Source organism: Podarcis pityusensis (assembly GCF_964106645.2).
Source record: "Podarcis pityusensis genome assembly, chromosome: Z".
NCBI classification, from domain to species: domain Eukaryota; kingdom Metazoa; phylum Chordata; class Lepidosauria; order Squamata; family Lacertidae; genus Podarcis; species Podarcis pityusensis.
The window spans coordinates 30,804,926-30,825,169 of record NC_138044.1 but is presented as its reverse complement, the minus strand read 5'-3'; the positions used below and the strand labels follow the sequence as shown (position 1 = coordinate 30,825,169).

Sequence of the window (20,244 nt, the reverse complement as noted above, 5' to 3'; positions counted from 1 at the left end):
TATTCATAGAGCATCTGCCAAGGTGCCTTGGAGCCATAGATGCCAACTCCCTGGGGCCCTGGGTGCCCTAGCACCCACAAAATTCCCCATGAAGGGCTGGGCACTCACAAATTCTGGTGCCATGGTCATGCAAGCTGCATGGCGCTCACGGCCCTGGGCACCCACAGTTGGAGGCTAAGCAGGCACTCCTGCGTCCAGCTCCATAATTCTATCATTTTTTTGACCCTGTTGTGTGCTTCCAGCAAGGGGGAGGGCAGAGGTCCCCTCAGCAAAATGATGCCAAATCCTTCTCCCACTTCCCCAGTTAAGCAACCTTTTGTACCAATGATGCTAACAGCTGTATGGCAGACAGACGTTCACAGTACTGTATATATAACACAGCAAGTGTTGTAATTAAGAGAAAGTGCTGCAGTGTTTTTGGCTCAAACGCCACCTCCTCTCCAGGACTTGCCTACCTTACAGGGCTGTTGTAAAGATCAGTAGAAATAGCAATGAGCACCAAGGAAGAGATTTGCATAAGAAATAAGAACCGCAGCAACATTTCACATCATTGCATCTGCATACTGGAGGAAAATATAAAGCTAACATTTCAGGAAATCTGCTGGGGTGGGGGGTGGGGAGGGGAGGAAGTGGCAATTGTTAACACAAAGCAATGGACTATGCTAGCACTTGCCAAGCTGGATCTATAGAGAGCATAGTGTGGCTTAGTGGTTAGAGCAGGGGTCAGCAACCTTTTTCAGCTGTGGGTCGGCACATTGTTTCTCCCCAAAGAATCCTGGCAACTATGGCTTACCCTTCTCATGGCTACAATTCACCGGACCCTTAACAAACTACAGTTCCCAAGGTTCTTTGAAGGAAAGTGATGTGCTTTAAATATATAGTATGCCAGCCCAAATAACTGTTCAAAGCCAGGCCAGCTCATAGAATCGTAAATTTGGAAGGGACCATGAGGGTCATCGAGCCCAACAGGTGGCGCGTTGGGGAAGTCGCTTTCCAGAAGTTGTTGATCTGTGGTGGCAAACTGTCCTCCCACCTCAAAGAAGGGATAATCAAGGGAAGGGAGGAAAAGAGCAGAGGAAGAAGGGCAAGAGAGGAAACCCTCTCATCTTTGAAACCAAAAAGGTGGTACTTACTTGTAACCTCAGCGGCAGTGGGTCCCTTCTCCAAAGGTGTCTTCGAGCATTTAACAGGACTCCTGCCCTCACAGCTGTGGCTGGAGCAGTGCTCTCCCTGCTAGTCCTTATGCGCTCAGCGGCGGAGGTGTGGGCAAGCCAGAATGCGTCCCAGACAGCTCAGGCTGCCCTTGCCAAAAAAAGAGGCCCAGCCTTGTTATGGGAGGGAGATGACAATGTGGGTGTGTGTTTTTTTGCCCTTCAGGGGATCAAACAGGTTTCTCTTTCCACAGCAGAAAGTCTCCCCCTCCTTCTCTCTCTCTTTCTCTCTCTCCCCCCTGCACTTCGGCAAAGAGGTGCCTCTCCCTAGTACATTCCTTACATTCTCTGCCCTCTGTCACTAGAGACACCCAAGGCTGACAAGGAGAATTGGAAACCAAGTCACGGTAGCACTTTTTTTCTGCTTTTGCCAAATTCTGTATGGGGAGTAAGGCCTGGCGCTCAAGGAGGGTTCACAAACAGCCATCCTGAGAATCAATTTCCCCTTCCTGTTCTGTACAATTATTCAGCTGCTGTTAACCAAGGCCTACAAACCTAAACCTACAAACCATCAAGGGACGGACACATAGCTCTCACGAGAATCTCCACACCAAAAAGTTAATAAAACCTTCATAGACAGGGCTATTGAGAAATTAGCTGTCTTATTTTGCTATTTTTTTGTGGCATTTGAATACTTCAGGGAGCTTATTTCTGTAGGAACTTGGGAACATAGGAAGCTACCTCCTGCTGAGTTCGGACCATTTGGTACATCTAGCCCATTATTGTCTACACAGACTGGCAGCAACTCTCCACGGTTTCAGGCAGGATCTCTCTCCTCCCGTAAAGATACAGGAGATTGAACTTGAGACCTTCTGCAAGCAAAGTAGATGCTCTGGCACTGAGGTATGGTCCTTTCCTGAAAGACATATGAACATAGAAAGCTGTCTTATACCAACTCAGACCATTAGCCCATTTAGCTCAATATTGTCCACACTGACTGGCAGCAGCTCCTCAGGATTTCAGGCAGGGTTCTCTCTCAGTCCTACCTAGAGATGCCAGGATTAGGACTTGGAACCTTCTGCATGCAAAACAGGTGCTTAACCACTGAGCTACAGATTTTAATGCAAACCTAATTCGCACTTCCCGGACCAATATGCAAACTGAAACATGGTTAGCCTTTGAAATTTGCACTTCTACAAATTTTGTGATGCTGTTCTCCAAACCAAAATGTGCACACAAGAAAAGAAAAGAAAAGAAAAGAAAAGAAAAGAAAAGAAAAGAAAAGAAAAGCATTTATTAGGATAAAGTGCGCACACAAAGTGTAAGTATGGATTTTCATGTTGGATTTTAAAAGTCCACAAAGAGGTGCGAAAAAAATGTGGTTTCCCAAAGAATGTAAAAATGAGAAACTAAGGAAAACATTAACAGCTGATTCTTAATGTTCATTTTCTCTCCCCGCTTCATTTTTCTGTTCACAAGGAAGATCCAGAAAGTTGATTTAAAATATGCAATTGCTGCCATTTTTAAATGGTTTTCCATGTACCTGCATTTAAAAAAAAATATATCTGCAGCTGTTTTGTTCCTATCTATGTAATTATTTTATACATGTTTTAATTGTATTTTAAATTTTTTTGAGATCATTGGAAACAGTTCATAAATCAAGTAACAACTACAGCACCAGCTGCACCAGCTGCTACTACTAAAAGTGTTGCTGGTCCCATGCTCAAACACTCTTCTAGCAATGATTGGGCAGTCATCCTCACTTTTAATTTTCAGGCGTATCTCAAAGACCTTTTATGCCAACAGATCCTTCTGTACCGCTTTTCAAGGTTTTTATTTTTAGGTTGCTATACCCTGCCCTGATGTTTTGTGAGAGGGCGGGATATAAACACTTTCATAAATGAAGCATGATGTCATTAAAGGTTTGAGAAAGCTTGAAGCTCACGTATAACAAGAAAAACCAAAGCAACCTCTTGACTCCCCCCTCCACAAATCCAAGTGCCAGTTTATGGCATGCCAAGTAAAGCCTAGTTCATTAGACATGCATAGAAGCCTACTAGAGACAATCCACTTTTCATTTGGCTGCCTTCCTGGAACTGGACAAAGCAGGTGAGCTGTCCATCATCTGGCCATTGGCAATGACATGGGTACTGGGCCCCATGTGACTTAAGGAGCCAAAAGTTTTGTAGACATGATTTGCAAAATGTAGAGATGCATATTCTTTCCTGATTTGTGCAGTTTGCTCTGCATGTTCAAGGGGGGGGGGGAGTTCATTCTTGTGTTTTGATTTGCTAACACTTACGCTTTGGTTATAAATCTTCAAGCTCTCTAAATGAGACTGATGAGCACAATTATGATTATTTGACCTCTCAGTGAACCACTATGGTGGCAAATTTCACAGGCTAAGTATAACATCAGGCAAAAGCCTAATCTCTTTCCAACAGCTCTATATTTAAGAGCCTCAGAACTTAATTGGATTCCCCGCTGTTTTCAGTAACCGTCAATCTCCCACCAGGCAGAAGGCAAGAGGCTGCTTTCCTTCACCCTCCTCTTTCCCCAAACAGAGTGAATGATGCTGAAAGTCAAGAAGAAGGGTGTGGAAGTCAAACCACCCATTTGATGAAAGGAAATCAAACAGGTTTTTCACGAGTCTTGCTCCACAGAGCTTCTATCCTCCTTAAGTGTGAGTGGCAGGTAGCAGGCAGCCCTCTTGCTAAGGCTGACAATCAATCCAAAATGCATTCAGTTTTAGCAAAATCAAGAAGAGTCTCGTGGAACCTTAAAGACTAGCATGTATAATGGCATACACCTTTGTCAGCTACAGTTCCATGCATCAAATGCACAAAGCATTATCCTAGTGTAAGGGTGCTTTTAAACAGTGAAGTCAGAAGGAAGTGAGATACAAAAAAGGACAGGTGACAAGAATTACACTATTATCAACAGTGGCAATTCACAAAAATGTTAATAATACAAACAACCTGGCATCAGTAAGCCAAGTAATGCTTGTTAGTGTGATAAACAATCCTTTGTCCCGAGTTGATGTTACAGTCTTCATCTGAAATTGCTTTGGTTCCAGAGTGGCCACTTGTAAGAAGAGTTAGTGTCCTGGGAAGTTAAAATACCCTTGGGGTTGTGTGTCACTTTGTACATTGTAACTGAATTCCACCTGCCATTCCATTGCACAGCCAACTAATTTGGAGATAGCATTCTGGAGCTTCTAACACCACCATGAAATATCCAGAAATGGGGCACAACAGAATGGTTTCTTTTTGACACAAATGCAGTTGTTCTAGAACAAGCTTCTTGACTCCAGCAGCTACAAAGGTTGGTTCAACAAGTGTCCTGCAAGCTTCAAAGCCATTAAAATGACCCAGGTCCATTTCACTATCTTGAATCTTCAACTTTCATCTGCCTTCTAACACCGTTGTGCAATAATCTCTTTGACAGCTTTAGCATATGCCTTGTTAGAATTGTGCAAATGGTTAGGATTGTGCAAATAGTTTAAATGTCTCATTTGGATTGTATATTAAACTTGTTACTGCTTGAAAAGTTGCATGCTTTTAATTCTGCAAATAGTCTTCAGCAGTATTGTAAGCGGTTATTTTGATGTTGTTATGGCCAATGGGCAAAGCAAAGCAAAACCAACATATCCATCGATCCAAAGAAAGCACAGGAAATGTCTGCTATTTATTAGCGTTGCCCCAGATTTCACAAAAGTACTGGCCCAACACCTAAGATTTGTGTTTTCATGATCCAACTTATTCCTGTGACTGCTATTCATTTTAATGGTTTTTAATACTGAGTTTTGAATTGTTGCAACCCACCCTGGAACCTGCTGGTAATAACAGCAGTAATACTCATAAATCTGAAAGGTCCGTCAACCACAGGACGTCGTCAACAAAATGGCACCATGTGTTCCTCCGCCCCATTTAATTTGGATTTTTTTCCAATCGGCAAAAATGCGGGGGGGGGGGGGGAGGAATCCAACATAAAATTGCATGTCACCTATCTGTGGATGTGCTGAAGTGCATTGTGTGGACAAACACTATTTTTAAATGTTTTGTGTGGGTTTGCCATCTATTACTCTATCCCCTACTACTTCCATTGGTGAGTTGTAGATCTATTAATGGTTTTTCTTCTTATACTAGACGGAATCATTTTTATGCTGCTTCCCACTCCCTTGATACCATATATTGTTTTTAAATGTACTTTTAAGCTGCCCAGAGAACATAAGAGCCCTGCTGAATCAGGCCAGTGACCCAATTATCTTGCTCTCAGTGTCCAACCAGATTTAAAAAAATGACTCCTTAAGTCCAGTCAAAGGTGACTATGGGCTTGCAGTGCTCATCTCTCTTTCAGGCCAAGGGAGCTGGCGTTTGTCCACAGACAGCTTTCCGGGTCATGTGGCCATCATGACTAAACCGCTTCTGGCGCAATAGGACACCCTGAAGAGTGCCAGAACACACAGAAATGGCATTTACCTTCCCGCCACAGCAGTACCTATTTATCTAATAATAATATAATAATAGTATTTTTTTATTTATATCCCACTCTCCCCAGCCAGAGCCAGGCTCAGAGCGGCTAACACCAATAAAATTACAATAAAATATAATGGGGGGGGGGGGACAAACAAACAAACAACCCCCCCCAAAAAAAACCAGTTTATTAAAATATGGGTTAAAATACAATTTAAAATGCAGCCTCATTTTAATAGTAGCCCATAAATGAAAAACGTAAGGGGAGGGAAACATAAGGGTCAGACTGAGTCCAAACCAAAGGCCAGGCGGAACAGCTCTGTCTTGCAGGCCCTGTGGAAATATGTCAAGTCCTGCAGGGCCCTAGTCTCTTGTGACAGAGCGTTCAACCAAGTCAGGACCAGTACTGAAAAGGCCCTGGCCCTAGTTGAGACCAATCTAACCACCTTGCCACTTGGAACCTCCAAAGTGTTGTCATTTGTGGACCTTAAGGTCCTCCGCAGGGCATACCAGGAGAGGCGGTCCCTTAGGTACGAGGGTCCTAGGCCTCGTAGGGCTTTAAAGGTCAAAACCAGCATCTTAAACCTGTACTCCACCGGGAGCCAGTGCAGCTGGTAAAGCACTGGATGAATGTGATCCTGTGGCAAGGACCCCGTAAGGAGCCTTGCCGCAGCATTCTGCACCCGCTGGAGTTTCTGGGTCAGCTTCAAGGGCAGCCCCGCGTAGAGCGAGTTACAATAATCAAGCCTGGAGGTGACCATCGCATGGATCACTGTGGCCAGATCAGGGTGAGAAAGGTAAGGGACCAACTGCTTGATACGACGGAGATGGAAAAAATGCCATCTACTTGAACTGGCGTACTTTCAAACTGCTAGGTTGGCAGGAGCTGGGACCGAGCAACGGGAGCTCACCCCGTCGCGGGGATTCAAACCGCCATCCTTCTGATTGGCAAGCCCAAGAGGCTCAGTGGTCTAGACCACAGTGCCATCCACGTCCCTCTAACCAGATTACCTTTGTGAAGCTCACAAGCAGGATATGAACTCAACAGCACTGTCCCCACCTGTGATTCCCAGTAACACTGAAGGTAACATAGCTATCACAATACCCATTCCACACTAGTAAGAAAGTGATATTTTAGTGTGGTAGCACCTACACTTTGGAACAGCTTGCCTATTGATATCAGGCAGGTGCCTTCACTGCACTCTTTTGATGCTGCTAAAACCTTTTTTTTTTTTTTTTTAAAAAAAAAAGGCAAGCCTACCCAGATATTTGGAATGCCGATGTGTTTTTAGTTTATTGCTGGTTTTAATTGTTGTGAACATTTTAATTGTTTTTACCAATCCTTTGTTGCAGTATTCTTTTTGTAAACAGTTGAGGTATTTGTTTTCTAACAATCAAGAGGTATATAGATTTTATGAAATAAACAAATAAATAAAACAATGGGTATTGGGTGGCAACACAAACACACTGAAACAAGCAACTGCTGTGCTGATCTAGGACTCAGCAGGTCAAGGTGTGGAGGATGCAGCAATTATGTTGGTTTTGTGCCAATTTCTACCTGCAGAGAAAGATACAACACATTCTTCCACAACAAAGGCCAAGCCCCATCTCTGCCCTTTCTGCACCCAGGTGTGGCCACAACAGAGCTTTGGTGTAACTCTGACTCATGGGGAAAGACTGAATGGAATTCCTTAAATATAAAGTCCCGCAATCCCCCTTCTCTCATTCTTCAGTCTCACCCAAGCATAAAACCTCAAGGTTTACTGTGATTAGCTTCTTTGCCCTTTGAGAGTACTTGGGGACAAGTGTTCACAGGAACTGCAACCTCCACATTATCTTTTTTTTCTTGACACCATCCACACACTCATTTGTTTTTGGCAATCCAGATGCTTCTTCCAAACCTTTACCCAGGTAAGCACCTTAAAAAACAATAACTGCTGATGCTTTGCAACAATTTTGGGCACTCCCATCGCAATGTTAGCACAACCACTTCCAAATGTGATGCATCATCATTGATCTCTGAGATCTGCATTACAAGAATGCTTATTCTGCCCCCCCCCCCCCAAATAGGCATAACTGGTGCTTTTCTTGCTTCTGGGCTCTCCACACACCTCACAACTATGCCTATGACACTGCAGAAGCTTCCTGGTGGCATGAATCCTCTCAAAATTCACAGGCAAAGGCTGGCAAACTCCTAAGCAGAGCAGGTATCACCCATAACTTCGATGAAACACAAGGCAGCTCTGTTGTTATAGGGCTAAATAAGGTTGGCAAATATTTTGTCTTCTGTGTTGTTAGACCCCAGAGAACTGGATCAGTGTACAAAGGGGACTTCTTATGCCCCCTTCCGGCTTTCCTAATGGGAAGTTACTCCCTTCTGTAGTTCCTTGTTCAGGCGTGCTATAATATAAATAAAGGATGGGCAGATCTATCAATTTCAGATTCTTTTCATTTCTCATTTTTCCAACCTGAAGTTCAATTCTCCACATTAGTTTGAATTCTTTTTTAAGTCCTCATACAAATTCACCAGTTTTAGTCCAAGTTTCTCCAAATATGTATTTTGTATACACAAGTTTGCCTAATAAACACTTTTTCCCCAAAAACCATTTCCCCTAATAGAATGCTTTTTAAAATGTTATTTTCACCAGTTTTGTACACATTACTTGGCCTGGGAAACTATATGATGAACTTTGAAAGGATTGCTGCGTTTCAGTTCACGTACTGCTTTGAAGAATGTGGTAGGTTTCTCTTTAAAATGCAAACTGAATAAAAATTCCCCCCTCCCTTCTCTGAACCTAAACACTCAAATTCTTTTTTAAAAAACTGTTTATTTACAGTCCCTACAAAACCTTAACAAAATGTAGTCCCCTAGATTATTCAGGAGAAGCAATGTGCTTTGAAATGTATGCTGCAGGAAGTGTGACTTCAGGGTACGAACCTGCTTAAAAAGAAAGGAGAGCTTCAGAAACACTTGTGGCTACAAGAGGGCACTCTGGATACAAGAGCCTATTCTGGCTTAAAGCCAAAAGGCTTTGGGTGAAATAGATTGAGGTTGCTCTAATAAGGAAACGTATCTTATCACTGATGCTTCGGTACCAAGCCAGGTTCACCATTCCCTGCAACAGGAATGGGTAACATGGAGGAGACTCTTGAGAGAGAGCAAGAAGATCAAACCTATCCATTCTTAAGGAAATCAGCCCTGAGTGCTCACTGGAAGGACAGATCCTGAAGCTGAGGCTCAAATACTTTGGCCACCTCATGAGAAGAGAAGACTCCCTGGAAAAGACCCTGATGTTGGGAAAGATGGAGGGCACAAGGAGAAGGGGACAATAGAGGATGAGATGGTTGGACAGTGTTTTCGAAGCTACCAGCATGAGTTTGACCAAACTGCGGGAGGCAGTGGAAGACAGGAGGGCCTGGTGTGCTCTGGTCCATGGGGTCACGAAGAGGCAGACACGACTAAACGACTAAACAACAACCACTGGCCCTGCAGCTGATATGGGACTCCAACTCCCATGAGCACCAGCCAACAATGCCAAAGGTTGGGAGGTGATGAGAGGTGGAGCCCAGCAACATCTGGACGGCCACACCTTCCATTAGTTAACTCTTGTGCACTAAAGGCCAGGAAGGTAGCCTAAGGCCCTCTAGATGTTAGATTCCAGCTCTCATCAGCCACAGTCAGCATAGCTAATGGGCAGGGTCAGGATAAGAAGAGCTGTGGTCCGCAAGCATCTGAAGGGATACTTTTTCATCTAAGAACTTAGGACTACATTGATTTGCAAAGGGCTGTACAGGCTTGCCCTGTGAAGACAGCATAAAGTAGTGGGATTTCACACCTCCATTAATGTGCCAGCAAACTAGATAAACCTGTGACTGCAACCCCTATTGATATAATGTGGGAATGTCCTGCTTAACTGCAGTATTGTATGTGACTTGGCAAGAGGCCTTTACTTCAGAAACAATCAGCATCTATTGTATTGTACTGAGTTTTATCAATGGAACTCACAGAGCAACTATGGCAAGCGAGCACCACCTAGAGGCAGAAGCTGATGTTGCATCCAAAGGTTCTCATTACCGAAATCATTTTCTAATGGGAAGCTTATAAGCGGTTCTCACTGTGGAACGTGAAGGCAGGAGATACACTGGCCACAATGCTCATTCACATTACATATACCCTTTTTCAATTTATCAATGAACATAGATTCACACACCCCAACATGCATTTTACGTATTTCAGGAAGGCAGAAACTGTCTCAAGATTTAGATACTTCCAGAACAGAATATCCCAGTGTACTTTATTGGCAATTGCACTGAAATACATTTTGCCTTTTAGTATGTAAGCAAACTCTTCCCATCTGCTGGACAAATGTACAGTGGCTGTCTTAAGAAAAAGAACCTGTGCAGTCACATTCCAGAAAGTTTGGGCCACAGTTTAAGTACACAAGTGCAAATGCCTCATCTTTACAGATTTCCCACATAATCTTGTTACAGCAAGGGGTGGTTATGCTGATTTTGTCCTGATGTTATTGGGACTACGAGCCCCCGGCTGGTGCTGATGTGAGTTGTAATGCAATATCAGCTCAAGATTTCCCACCTTTACCTTAACAATGACCGATATATTATTGTTATTAATTAAATTTGTATACCGCCCTTCACCCAAAGATCACAGGGCTGCTCACAGCATAAAAATTCAAAATGAGAACATGAAATACATAATAAAACGAGAACAAACCCATCACACACACCCTCCCACAAGGACATTTAAAAGGCCATGGAATGTTAAGCAGCCAAAGGCCTGGTTAAAGAGAAATGCTTTCTCCTATCACCTAAAGATATACAGATGGGTTACCCACCTCTGGAATTTGCACACAGATCTCCCCAACACATAAAAGTGACTGTCCTGAAAAAAGAGTACGGAAAATTATGGCTCACCTGGACTACAACTCCCATCATCCCTGACCATTGGGTCATGCTGGCTAGGTCTGATAGGAGTTGGGGAGTCCACTGTGAAAGTCCACAAGCTCCCCAGCCTTGTATTTCACAGTTTACTTCCCTCTGAATAAGGTTAAGGCGAGTAAAGGCTTGGGAAACTGTGCCTGATCAAGCAGAATTAACAAACTGATCAGGTTTTGTTTCACCCTGTGCAGCCACCACTTCAGAGATGTTGGGTCACAGCAACTCAGCTGAGGCAACAGAATCAATTCAGACTGGGGTTCCTGCAAGAAGTGTTCTAGGGAAACCAGACTGAGAGACAGGAGCAGCCAAAGCAGAGTCTGTAGAGATTGTGGAGATGTTATCATGGGCCCCAGGCAGCTACGCAGCACGGTGGAGGTGGGGGAAGCTCTTGAGAGTCTTTGCCACGGCTTCATCCAGGCTAACCAGTGGCTTGTAGCCCATGTGCTTTTTGGCCCGCTCACAGCTGTAATAGTGGAACGTTCCAGCAAGCGCCACCCGCATGGGGGTGAAGGTGGGATGGACGGTGACGAAGGGGCTCAGCAGCGTAACCACCAGTGACAGGAGGAAGGCCAAGTAATAGGCCAGCCAATAGGGAATGCGGTATTTGGGAGCCTCGTAGTCCAGGCCCGTCAGGATGCGCGACATAAACTCCCAAAAGAGGATTGGCTCGTCGTTCGTGATGTTAAATGCCTGCGAGTTAACACAAACAGATAAGAAACAAAGAGTAAAGAATCATCCTTTCCCTGTCACCCCTTTAAAGCTGCAATCCTGAAGTCTGCAGTTGTGCTACTTCTGGTTTTTGTACACTATCCTTGGGATCCTTTCCAGCTAAAGCAGGTATGGGGAACCTTTTGCTCTACAGGTGTTCAGGAGCACCTATCATCTCCTACCATTGGCGATGCTTTCTGGGGCTGATGGGAGCTGTAGCTCAGCAACGCTTGGGAGGCTTAAAGTTCTCCACACCGGAGCTAAAGGAGTGGAGAGACAATGCTCTAAAAGTAAGAGATCATGAACTGATCAGTTTGCTTCTGGAAAAACATTGGCAAGTGAGGGCATAGTAATAATAATTTTATTATTTGTACCCCGCCCATCTGACTGGGTTGTCCCAGTCACTCTGGGCGGCTTCTGTGGATATCACAGTTGGGGAATTTCAAATGAGACTTGTGCAAAAAAACAACAACCAGCATTATGAGAAAGCTGCCTCTCTCATCCCTTAAGTGTGAAATATCAGGCTATGTAGCCAGTGACGTGAAAGAGAAGGGAGGCAAGCCAATCAGGGGGATTATGGGGTTGTCGCTGTTTTGTTCTTATTATGCATTTTCTGTTTTTCAGATTGTTATTTTATGTTGTGAACCACCCTGACATCTACAGGTATAGGGCAGTATACAAACAAACAAACAAACAAACAAACAATACTAGCTCCACCTTCTTGTCTGCCTCAGTGCTGCCACAAAGTAGGTATTTTCTAGTCCTGGCTGTCTCCATTCAATGGTGCTTTAACCTTTTGAAGCTAACTGGCCTAGCCAACTTCAAATAGTGGCAAGGTAGCAAGGTGAGGCATGACTAATATGGGCCAAAACCAAAACAAATTTGGTTCATAGTTAAGGTTTCTCTTTGTAAAAAAAAAAAAAAAAAAAAAAAAAAGTTACAAAAAAGAGCCTTTAAGGGACAGTTATCCAAGAAAATAAAAACCAGGAAATCACATCCTGCTGATCGTAGACGAGATTGCTTGCCAAGCCAATACTTACCAATTTCTGCCCTTCAGATCAGCTTATCTGCAGCATTCTCCTAGCTTATTTCTCTATAGAGCTCCAACCATCTTGTAAAACACTCCAGTGTTCCAGCTCTTAATGTTACATTTCAGTTCAACCAACTTATCTCTGTTTACCAGCTTCTCTTAGCCACAAAAGTTCTATTTCCCTTTCCAAACTATTAGCCAATCCAAAGGCTAGAGGAGTCCTGTTTAACCCTCCATTATGAATACCTGTTGAGCTTTTCTTTTCCGTCTTAGATTTTTAGGTTTCATTTCCTCTTAACTATATTAGGTACCTGGGCTTAACTTTTGACTCTGCTGTGAACTTCCGAACATCCAGGTCAGGAAAGAAAACCATTTTACAAGAAACGACATAACATAAAATGAGGTAGCAGCTGCATTCCTTTACAGAGAAAAAGGAGGACCCACCTTTCCACACAGGGGAGTGTCTCTCTCAAGTTGCTCTGCAGCCAGCATGTGCCCATGGACCACATTTTCCACAAAGGTAAAATCCACCAAGTTCTTTCCATCTCTGTGCAGAGAAAAGGAAGAAGTTGAAGGTTAACACCAACATGCAAGGAAAAAACTCTTGGAAACAGAGAGCCAAGATAGATGGGGTGCTAGCTGTTAGGATGCAATTAGCATGCAAGTTTGTTTTGTTTTGCTTTGAAAGTACATTGGAGTTGCAGTGAGACCAAGTAGCAGCTTGAGTGTGGAGAGTCTAACCTCCCCTGCTGTGGTCCTGTCAAAAATACTGCAGTCCCCACTTAACCTCCTATTTACCATAGGGTTTACTGCAGTCCAGGAAGAGCATCATGTCAAGGGAAAGGCCAGCTTGGCACCACCCACCAGCCAGAGGAGGAGGAGCTGAAGGGAGCATCCCTTTCTCTTCCATGTGAGAAACATCACTTGGCTCCAAATGATGGTTGTGCTGGGACTGCAGAGCTGAAGGGAAGAATCCACTGGCCTCCATCCACCATCTAAAGAACTGCTGGGTTATGTGCACACCCACATAATGGCCAATTTGTGGGATTTTGTGTATTACTGACTTGGACATAACCTGCGTTGGGAAACGTCACACTGAAAATTATTGTCTAAATCTTCAAAATCAGCTTAAATAAAGTACAGTGGTACCTCGGGTTAAGTACTTAATTCGTTCTGGAGGTCCGTTCTTAACCTGAAACTGTTCTTAACCTGAAGCACCACTTTAGCTAATGGGGCTCCTGCTGTTGCTGCGCCGCTGGAGCATGATTTCTGTTCTCTTCCTGAAGCAAAGTTCTTAACCCGAGGTACTATTTCTGGGTTAGTGGAGTCTGTAACCTGAAGCGTATGTAACCCAAGGTACCACTGTATAGTAGCAGGACGTTTCTTTTCATAGGCATTTCACATCCAATAAAGCCCAACACAGCATCACGCCTAACTGGGTCCAGAAGCTCAGTCACCTTTACTCTGATTCCTGCAAGACCTGCTCCCTGCTTTGCTGACCTATTTCCACCTGGTCTGGCAGGGCAGGGCAATGACTGACTCCAGCAATGAAAGCTGCTCTTACTGCTGAAGAGGCCAAAGACCACCTTACCTGTGAGCCCTGCAGGACCTTGCTGCTCAGGATGCCTGGGCGGAGTCCTTTTCAGGAGTTTATGTTGGGGTCAAGATTTAATTTTTGAGATGCTTCATTTCTGCTGTTATTGGCTTTATGTTTTTACATCTTTATCATTAGACATTATGAATTATGTGGAGACTGTTTGACGCTATTCTATACTCATTGACAAGCTTACATTTACGGTTCATGATTACTTACATTTTTGTAATTATGTAAATCTTTTGATGCTGCAAAAATCTACGCTTGTTGCAACAATCTTTGTGAGAGCCGCCCAAAAAGAGGTAAAAAGCTGCTGAAAAGAAATAAATAAGAGGGCAGCATTCAAACAGATGATGGTGATGCAGGCTCCTTACATGTTTCAGCTGGACCAGTCATAAAAGCAGGATGCAAAATTCAGAGCAGTTAAAACTTTCAAGGGGCTGGACTTTCCTTACCCAATCATGAACTTCATCTTGCCACTCTTGGCTGCTTGGATAATGACAGGAACCAGGTGAGGGTCTTGTGGGCCAAAGATGCCATGGGGACGAATAGCAGTGGTGAAGAAATTCCTCTCTGGGTCGTTGGCGCTCAGCACCTCCTACAAGAGAAAAGCCTGCGCTATCTATCAATGCTCAGAGCCTTCTAAATACACTGGACATCTAAAATGGGGTAGTCAGTGTCACCTTACCCAAGAGGGAGGTTTCAATAGACTTGAGGTATCCTTAAGTTTTGCAGATATGGTAAAAACAGCCCCACAAAGATGGACAGAGAGGTAAAAGAATGACAACATGGTGGGAGGAGGAATGGAATGCCTGGAACTCCAAACAGAACGATTTCACACTTCGTGGTCGTTCTGCTTTTCTTTTAAAATAGACAGGAGATTGTTGGCTGTAGCCAACATTCTCTTTCTGCTAGTACAAGGGCTCTTGCACTAGCAGATGGGTGAATTGTAACATTGCACAGGAATCCAACATGACAGTTGCATTAGCAGAAACTCGTTGCACACCAGATTGCGCAATCTATAGTGCAAGGAAGTTAGCAGCAACCTGCTTGCGCATTCTCTTGTGTAGCAACATCTCACTAGCACAACACAGTTCACCAATGGAACATGTATACCATTGAGTCACTTGGATAGAGCCTACATTGGATACGGCTCCCTATGTTGTTTAGCACGTATAGGATCTGTTAGCCTAGTAGCAGCAGCGAAACAGAGGACATCCAGACCTTCTCCTGCAGAATCTTGGTTTCTGTATAGTAGTCAATGGGTTTCTTTGCGTAGGGGAGATCTTCAGTTCCGTGCTTAATATCTGTGCCCTCGAAGACCACACTGGCACTGCTAGTCAACACCAGTTTCTGCAACAGGAAGGGGGGGGGGAGAAGCACAATACATGGCGTTATACACGGAATGCTTTGGCAAGAACTGCAAAAATGTAATACTCCTACCGGATCTGGGCAAATGCCCATCTTGTCCAGCATTTCGTTTCCCACAGTGGCCAACCAGGGGCTTCCAGGGAGCATAGCAGTGAGCCATGAAGGAAACAGCCCTTTTCTGCCATTTCCAGCCAGCAGGTAGTATTCAAAGGTAGACTGGACATTCCATGGTTGCTGGTAGTCACCGAAACACCCATTCACCACCCGTGAATTTGTCCAATACCCCTTTTAAATCTATCTAGTGGTCAAAAGTCCTATAAGTTATGTGTTGTGTGAAGGAGGGCACTCTGTACTGGCATGCATGGATGGTGCAAGGGAATTCCGACATACTCCCTTAGCCTCCTAGTCCAATGGGTTTCATGGACACACTGAGAAATCAAGGATCCACAAACGCACCCACCAGCATGCCACTGGCAAGTGCATTTTTCCTCTGTGGAGAGTACAGAATCAAGGAGAATCCTGACATGGAACCACAAGGGGTTTCTGTGCTGCCAGGCTGACTTCAGAGATATGGGACTCTCTTAGAAGCTGCACTGAGATTTGGAAATATTTGAGTGAGGTGTAAGGACTTCCTGGTCTTTCCAAGTGTTTGCTTATCACAACGGGAACAAGCTCCCATCACTTTTCTCAGTTACAGAGGAAAGCCAAAGCTCATCCCTCCCTCTCTGTTCTGCCGGGTCTTGAGATCAGGGTAATGTCAAAGGGACACTGTTCTCTTCCTCTAGCTGGCTACCAAGGTGCACAAGGATTTGTTGGCGCCCCTGCAACTTGAAAGAAACCACCCAAGGGAGAACAAAATACCTCCTATATGCACTATAGCCCACTGAGATCAGCGTTGGTAAATTCCCCCCCTACCACACACGAAATGAATTGGCCAGATTAAAAAATGTTTATAATATCCCTCACATTTATAATCAAAGTAGCAATTTATTTTTTCAGGAGACTATCCCACATATATTTGCATGCAGCTTTTGAGGCAGAGTGATTATTTTTAGAGCTGTCTCCCCACCCCTTCAAAATCTAAATAATGTAAGAAAAATGCTAATAAGTTATCATGTCTTGTGATATTAAGTAACACTTTGATTTAGCTCTTTAAATCACACTAGCAGAAATTTATTCCCCGCCCCATCAAATTATTTCAGTTCAACTATTTTTGATTGGCAGAAAATAATTTGTACCGTTTTGAAATATTTGTTCTCTTGGTTTAGCTCCATTTTGAATGCTACAGCCGAGCTTTATTTTACTCTTATACTTTATTGCCCTCTTTGATACAAGTGTCTAGTTGTTGTTGGCTGCTAAATAGATACTGTAAGTAAGTAGGCTCTTGAAGACAAAATTCCAATTCAAACATTTTCCAGAAAGCCCACATCACTGATCAAAACCAACCCTGATTACTGTCTGCCTGCACATTTTCAGTAACGGTACTCACAACCATGGTACACACACAACACTGCATCATGGTTTGTTTAGCCTACCAATGGTTTGCTTGAATGTGTGAGCCCAGATCAGCACAGCATACTAACCGTGCTATCTTTTCTGCTTAGCAAGCCACAACATGAAGCCAGGGTTTGTTGTTGGCTTATGACCCATGGCTTGTTTTAACCATAGCTCATTATGTCCAAACCAACAGCCCTGTTTAACCATGGTTTGTTGGGGCATCCCAATCCCAGGTGCTCACCAAGGTAAGGTAAAGGTAAAGGGACCCCTGACCATTAGGTCCAGTCGTGACCAACTCTGGGGTTGCGGCGGTCATCTCGCTCTATTGGCCAAGGGAGCTGGCGTACAGCTTCCGGGTCATGTGGCCAGCATGACTAAGCCGCTTCTGGCGAACCAGAGCAGCACACGGAAACGCCGTTTACCTTCCCGCCGCAGCGGTACCTATTTATCTACTTGCACTTTGACGTGCTTTCGAACTGCTAGGTTGACAGGAGCAGGGACTGAGCAACGGGAGCTCACCCCGTCATCGCGGGGATTCGAACCGCCGACCTTCAGATCGGCAAGTCCTAGGCTCTGTGGTTTAACCCACAGCGCCACCCGCGTCTCTCACCAAGGTACAAAGGCACAAAACAAGAACTGCAAAAAGAAAACTTTGGAGAAACAAACCATAGATTGCTTGCTCATCTGTGAGCTAACCACTAACAACTTTTGCTGAAGGGCAATATGCTGAAGGATTTAGTGTTATATGTGCACGCAGCCACAAAACTTGACCAGGTTCATTCAAGTTGCTTTAAGTTCCAGTTCTGCACTTACTTCGACACCAGCTTCCTTGCAAGCCTCAATGACTGCTTTGGTCCCCAAATAATTGACTTTGTAGAAAAGATCTCTGTTGTGGCTGGAAGGTGACGGTGAGGCACAGTGAAACACAACAGTCACCCCCTGTAAAGCTGGAAGCAGATCCTGGAGGCACAGAAGAGGAGGTTAGAATCAACCTACCTGGAGAATCACAACAGCCACAACTGGGTCTAAGGCAGAGATGATGAACCTCCAGATGTTGTTGGGTTTCAACCTGCACCAACCTGGCCAGTGGTCAGGAATAATGGGAGCTGCAAACCTATAACATTGGGAGGAGTGTTCCACATCCATAGTCTAAGGGCAGACTTTCAAGCACAGCTCCATGAGGAGAGTTAAAAAAAGGAAGCTTTAGTGCAGAGACTCAAATACCATGACACCTCACAGATTAGGGCAGTGGTCTGCTCTGCTGCCCATTGGGCAGGAGGCTAACAATAGGTGGAGCCAGAACCAATGACAGGTAGAGCCTACTATTTCTAGGTTTGCTTACATCCTTCTCCATGCTGAGCTCTACAATGGCAACACTGAAACTGAAGAAGCTGACAGCCAGGTCACCCTCATGTCTGGTTGTAAGAAAGCAGGCAGGCAGGGGATAGCTGTCTTCACTAGATTAGGGACAGAATCATCTTTGGCAGTCATAGGGAAACTTGGCCCTCCAGATATTTTGGGACTACAACTCCCATCATCCCTAGCTAACAGGACCAGTGGTCAGGGATGGTGGGAATTGTAGTCTTAAAACATCTGGAGGGCCGAGTTTGCTTATGCCTGATCTTTGGGATCACCCAGAGTGGTGGAAATGTGTGTGCACTTCCCTTCAAATTGTTCACACTTGCATGCATTTTTAAAAAAAATGGTCAAACAGAACTCCAAGGGTAGTTTTATCATTTGGCTATGGGCTTGAGCTACCCAATAGCTCAGTCACACGGGTGCAGTAATTGGTCAGCAACAGGCATTAATAGGGTGAATCATACTTCTTCATCCCACTAGTTTTAAACACACTTGCATCCTTATGTATATGTCTTCCAAAAAGAACACTGGTCACCTTAAGCAGTGCCAAGCAGACCAAAGATCTCCAAATCTGAAGCATGAACAAGATGCAGCAGCGTGCCGACATCTCTTTGCTTCTGTGTGCACAGCTGTAGTTTTGGCTCATACCTTTTTGTTGCAGAGATCACCTAGGAAGAACTGCACCTTGCTGTTCTTAAAGCCCGCACGGACATCGAACACATTAACTGTGTAGCCTTTCTCTAGCAGACTTTGTACCATGTGCTGACCCAGGAACCCTGAGCCACCAATCACAGTGCATTTCCTTCTGGACTGTAAAGAAAAGCAAAGGGTAGGGTACATCAGCAGGGACCAATGCATTGCTGAATACATGTGAGTTTGCATGCATGATTCTTGGGAATGAGCAAAGAGCATCAGGAAATTATTCACTGAACAACAGCCACAAGCAATGAGAAAACCAAGCAATGAAAAACAGCGCTACTTTACAGAAGATGCATAGAAAACAAATGTGGTGAAACATCTTAAGAGATGCTTTTTGAAAAAAGAAAAAGAAATGCATTTACAGTAGCCTATTATAAGCTGTTTTGTGAGAATACTTTGCCTTGAAAAATCAAGTTATCAATAAAGAACACAAACCAGCTTACCTGTCTTAGTCGAGTTGCCATCTTTGGGAGCTATGGATGACTTTGTAGCAAACTCTAAGGAAGCACCCAATGAACACAGTGACTCCAAAACTTTCTTTCCTGTTGAAATACATATGTGAATCAAACAAGAGGCCTACCATTTTCATCTCACATAAGTAGGATTGCCAACTGACTAAGATAAAAATTCCAAGCCTGCTCTACTCTCTTTAACAGAAGTAAGATTTTGTCAGCATGTATCACACATTTGACTAGTCAACACCAATACAACCCAATACTTGCCTCTCTAAATCTGTCATAAGTCTATTTTTAAAAGCCATCTAAGTTAGCCACTAACGCCACATTTAGGACAGCAAAGTCCCACCAGTTAGTCCCACCATAAGATGATTTTGCAAGAGTGTACTTCTTTACACAACACAGCTTTTGCAACTCACTGCCGCAAGATGGCTAATTAGAACAATGAAGTTGAAAGGTAGCCTCCACTATTAGAAAGCAACACTGCCCGCTTGCTTATATATTCATTATTATATTGATTTAATAAGAGGAACTCCCCAGTTCACAAAGCAAAATAAAAATAAAAATGCAAGCATTAAACGCTCGCGATATTAAAGAAAACCAAGAACTAATAAAAATCAGCTTAACAAATGCAAACACAATTTAAAACCCAGGCTTTCAGGCCCCGCATCTTCCACTTCCCACAGGGACAACAGCTTGCTCTTACCTGCAGGCGCCCCCCAACAGACCGAACCTGCCGCACGTCACGAAGATGCAGCGCTTACTCCCACTTACGCTGTTGTTGCTGCTGCTGGACCACGCCCACCTCTGCATCCCTCCAATCACTACCCGCTCTCCCGTTTAGCTCCTCCTTCCCGCGCGGCACCACGCTCCCCGCCCCTATGCCGATAATCGGCCGAGAGCTGGACCGTTCTCCCATTGGCTCTGCGTCTCTCCAATTTCGATCCAA

General features: G+C 44.2%; 2 protein-coding genes across 11 annotated transcripts in view; both read right to left on the bottom strand.

The window, feature by feature from the left end:
* The window catches only part of ZNF185 (zinc finger protein 185 with LIM domain), a 70,464-nt gene extending 69,117 nt beyond the window's left edge, over positions 1 to 1,347 (bottom strand). For 3 of the 9 annotated variants that reach the window (XM_080991245.1, XM_080991246.1, XM_080991248.1), the window contains exon 1: positions 1,134 to 1,339. The gene's annotated coding sequence lies outside the window, so the exon portion shown is untranslated. Of the gene's footprint in view, positions 1 to 1,133 lie in introns of all 9 variants that reach the window. The other 6 variants (XM_080991247.1, XM_080991244.1, XM_080991242.1 and 3 more) reach the window with 6 other exon arrangements.
* Positions 1,348 to 9,885: 8,538 nt separating this feature from the next.
* On the bottom strand, positions 9,886 to 20,160 carry NSDHL (NAD(P) dependent 3-beta-hydroxysteroid dehydrogenase NSDHL). Of its 2 annotated transcripts, none has more exons than XM_080991313.1 (8): positions 20,070 to 20,160; positions 19,284 to 19,382; positions 18,790 to 18,951; positions 17,596 to 17,742; positions 15,139 to 15,267; positions 14,370 to 14,512; positions 12,765 to 12,867; positions 9,886 to 11,272 (listed from the first exon to the last, which is right to left on the bottom strand). In XM_080991313.1, exons 2-8 carry the CDS (start codon positions 19,302 to 19,304, stop codon positions 10,940 to 10,942), a joined length of 1,038 nt encoding a protein of 345 aa, XP_080847439.1. In that variant the 5' UTR covers positions 19,305 to 19,382; positions 20,070 to 20,160; the 3' UTR covers positions 9,886 to 10,939. The 2 variants fall into 2 exon arrangements, with proteins under 2 accessions (XP_080847439.1, XP_080847438.1); XM_080991312.1 differs by having other exon boundaries at positions 20,002 to 20,112.
* Between the last annotated feature and the right edge of the window lie 84 nt (positions 20,161 to 20,244).

Excerpts from the sequence above, each read along its gene's own strand:
- NSDHL (XM_080991313.1), bottom strand. The coding sequence starts at position 19,304 with ATGGCAACTCGACTAAGACAG. Across the intron at positions 15,268-17,595 it reads GCAAGGAAGCTGGTGTCGAA|AAACTGGTGTTGACTAGCAG; the intron begins GTAAGTGCAGAA and ends TTCCTGTTGCAG. Across the intron at positions 12,868-14,369 it reads AAGATGAAGTTCATGATTGG|AGATGGAAAGAACTTGGTGG; the intron begins GTAAGGAAAGTC and ends TTCTCTGCACAG.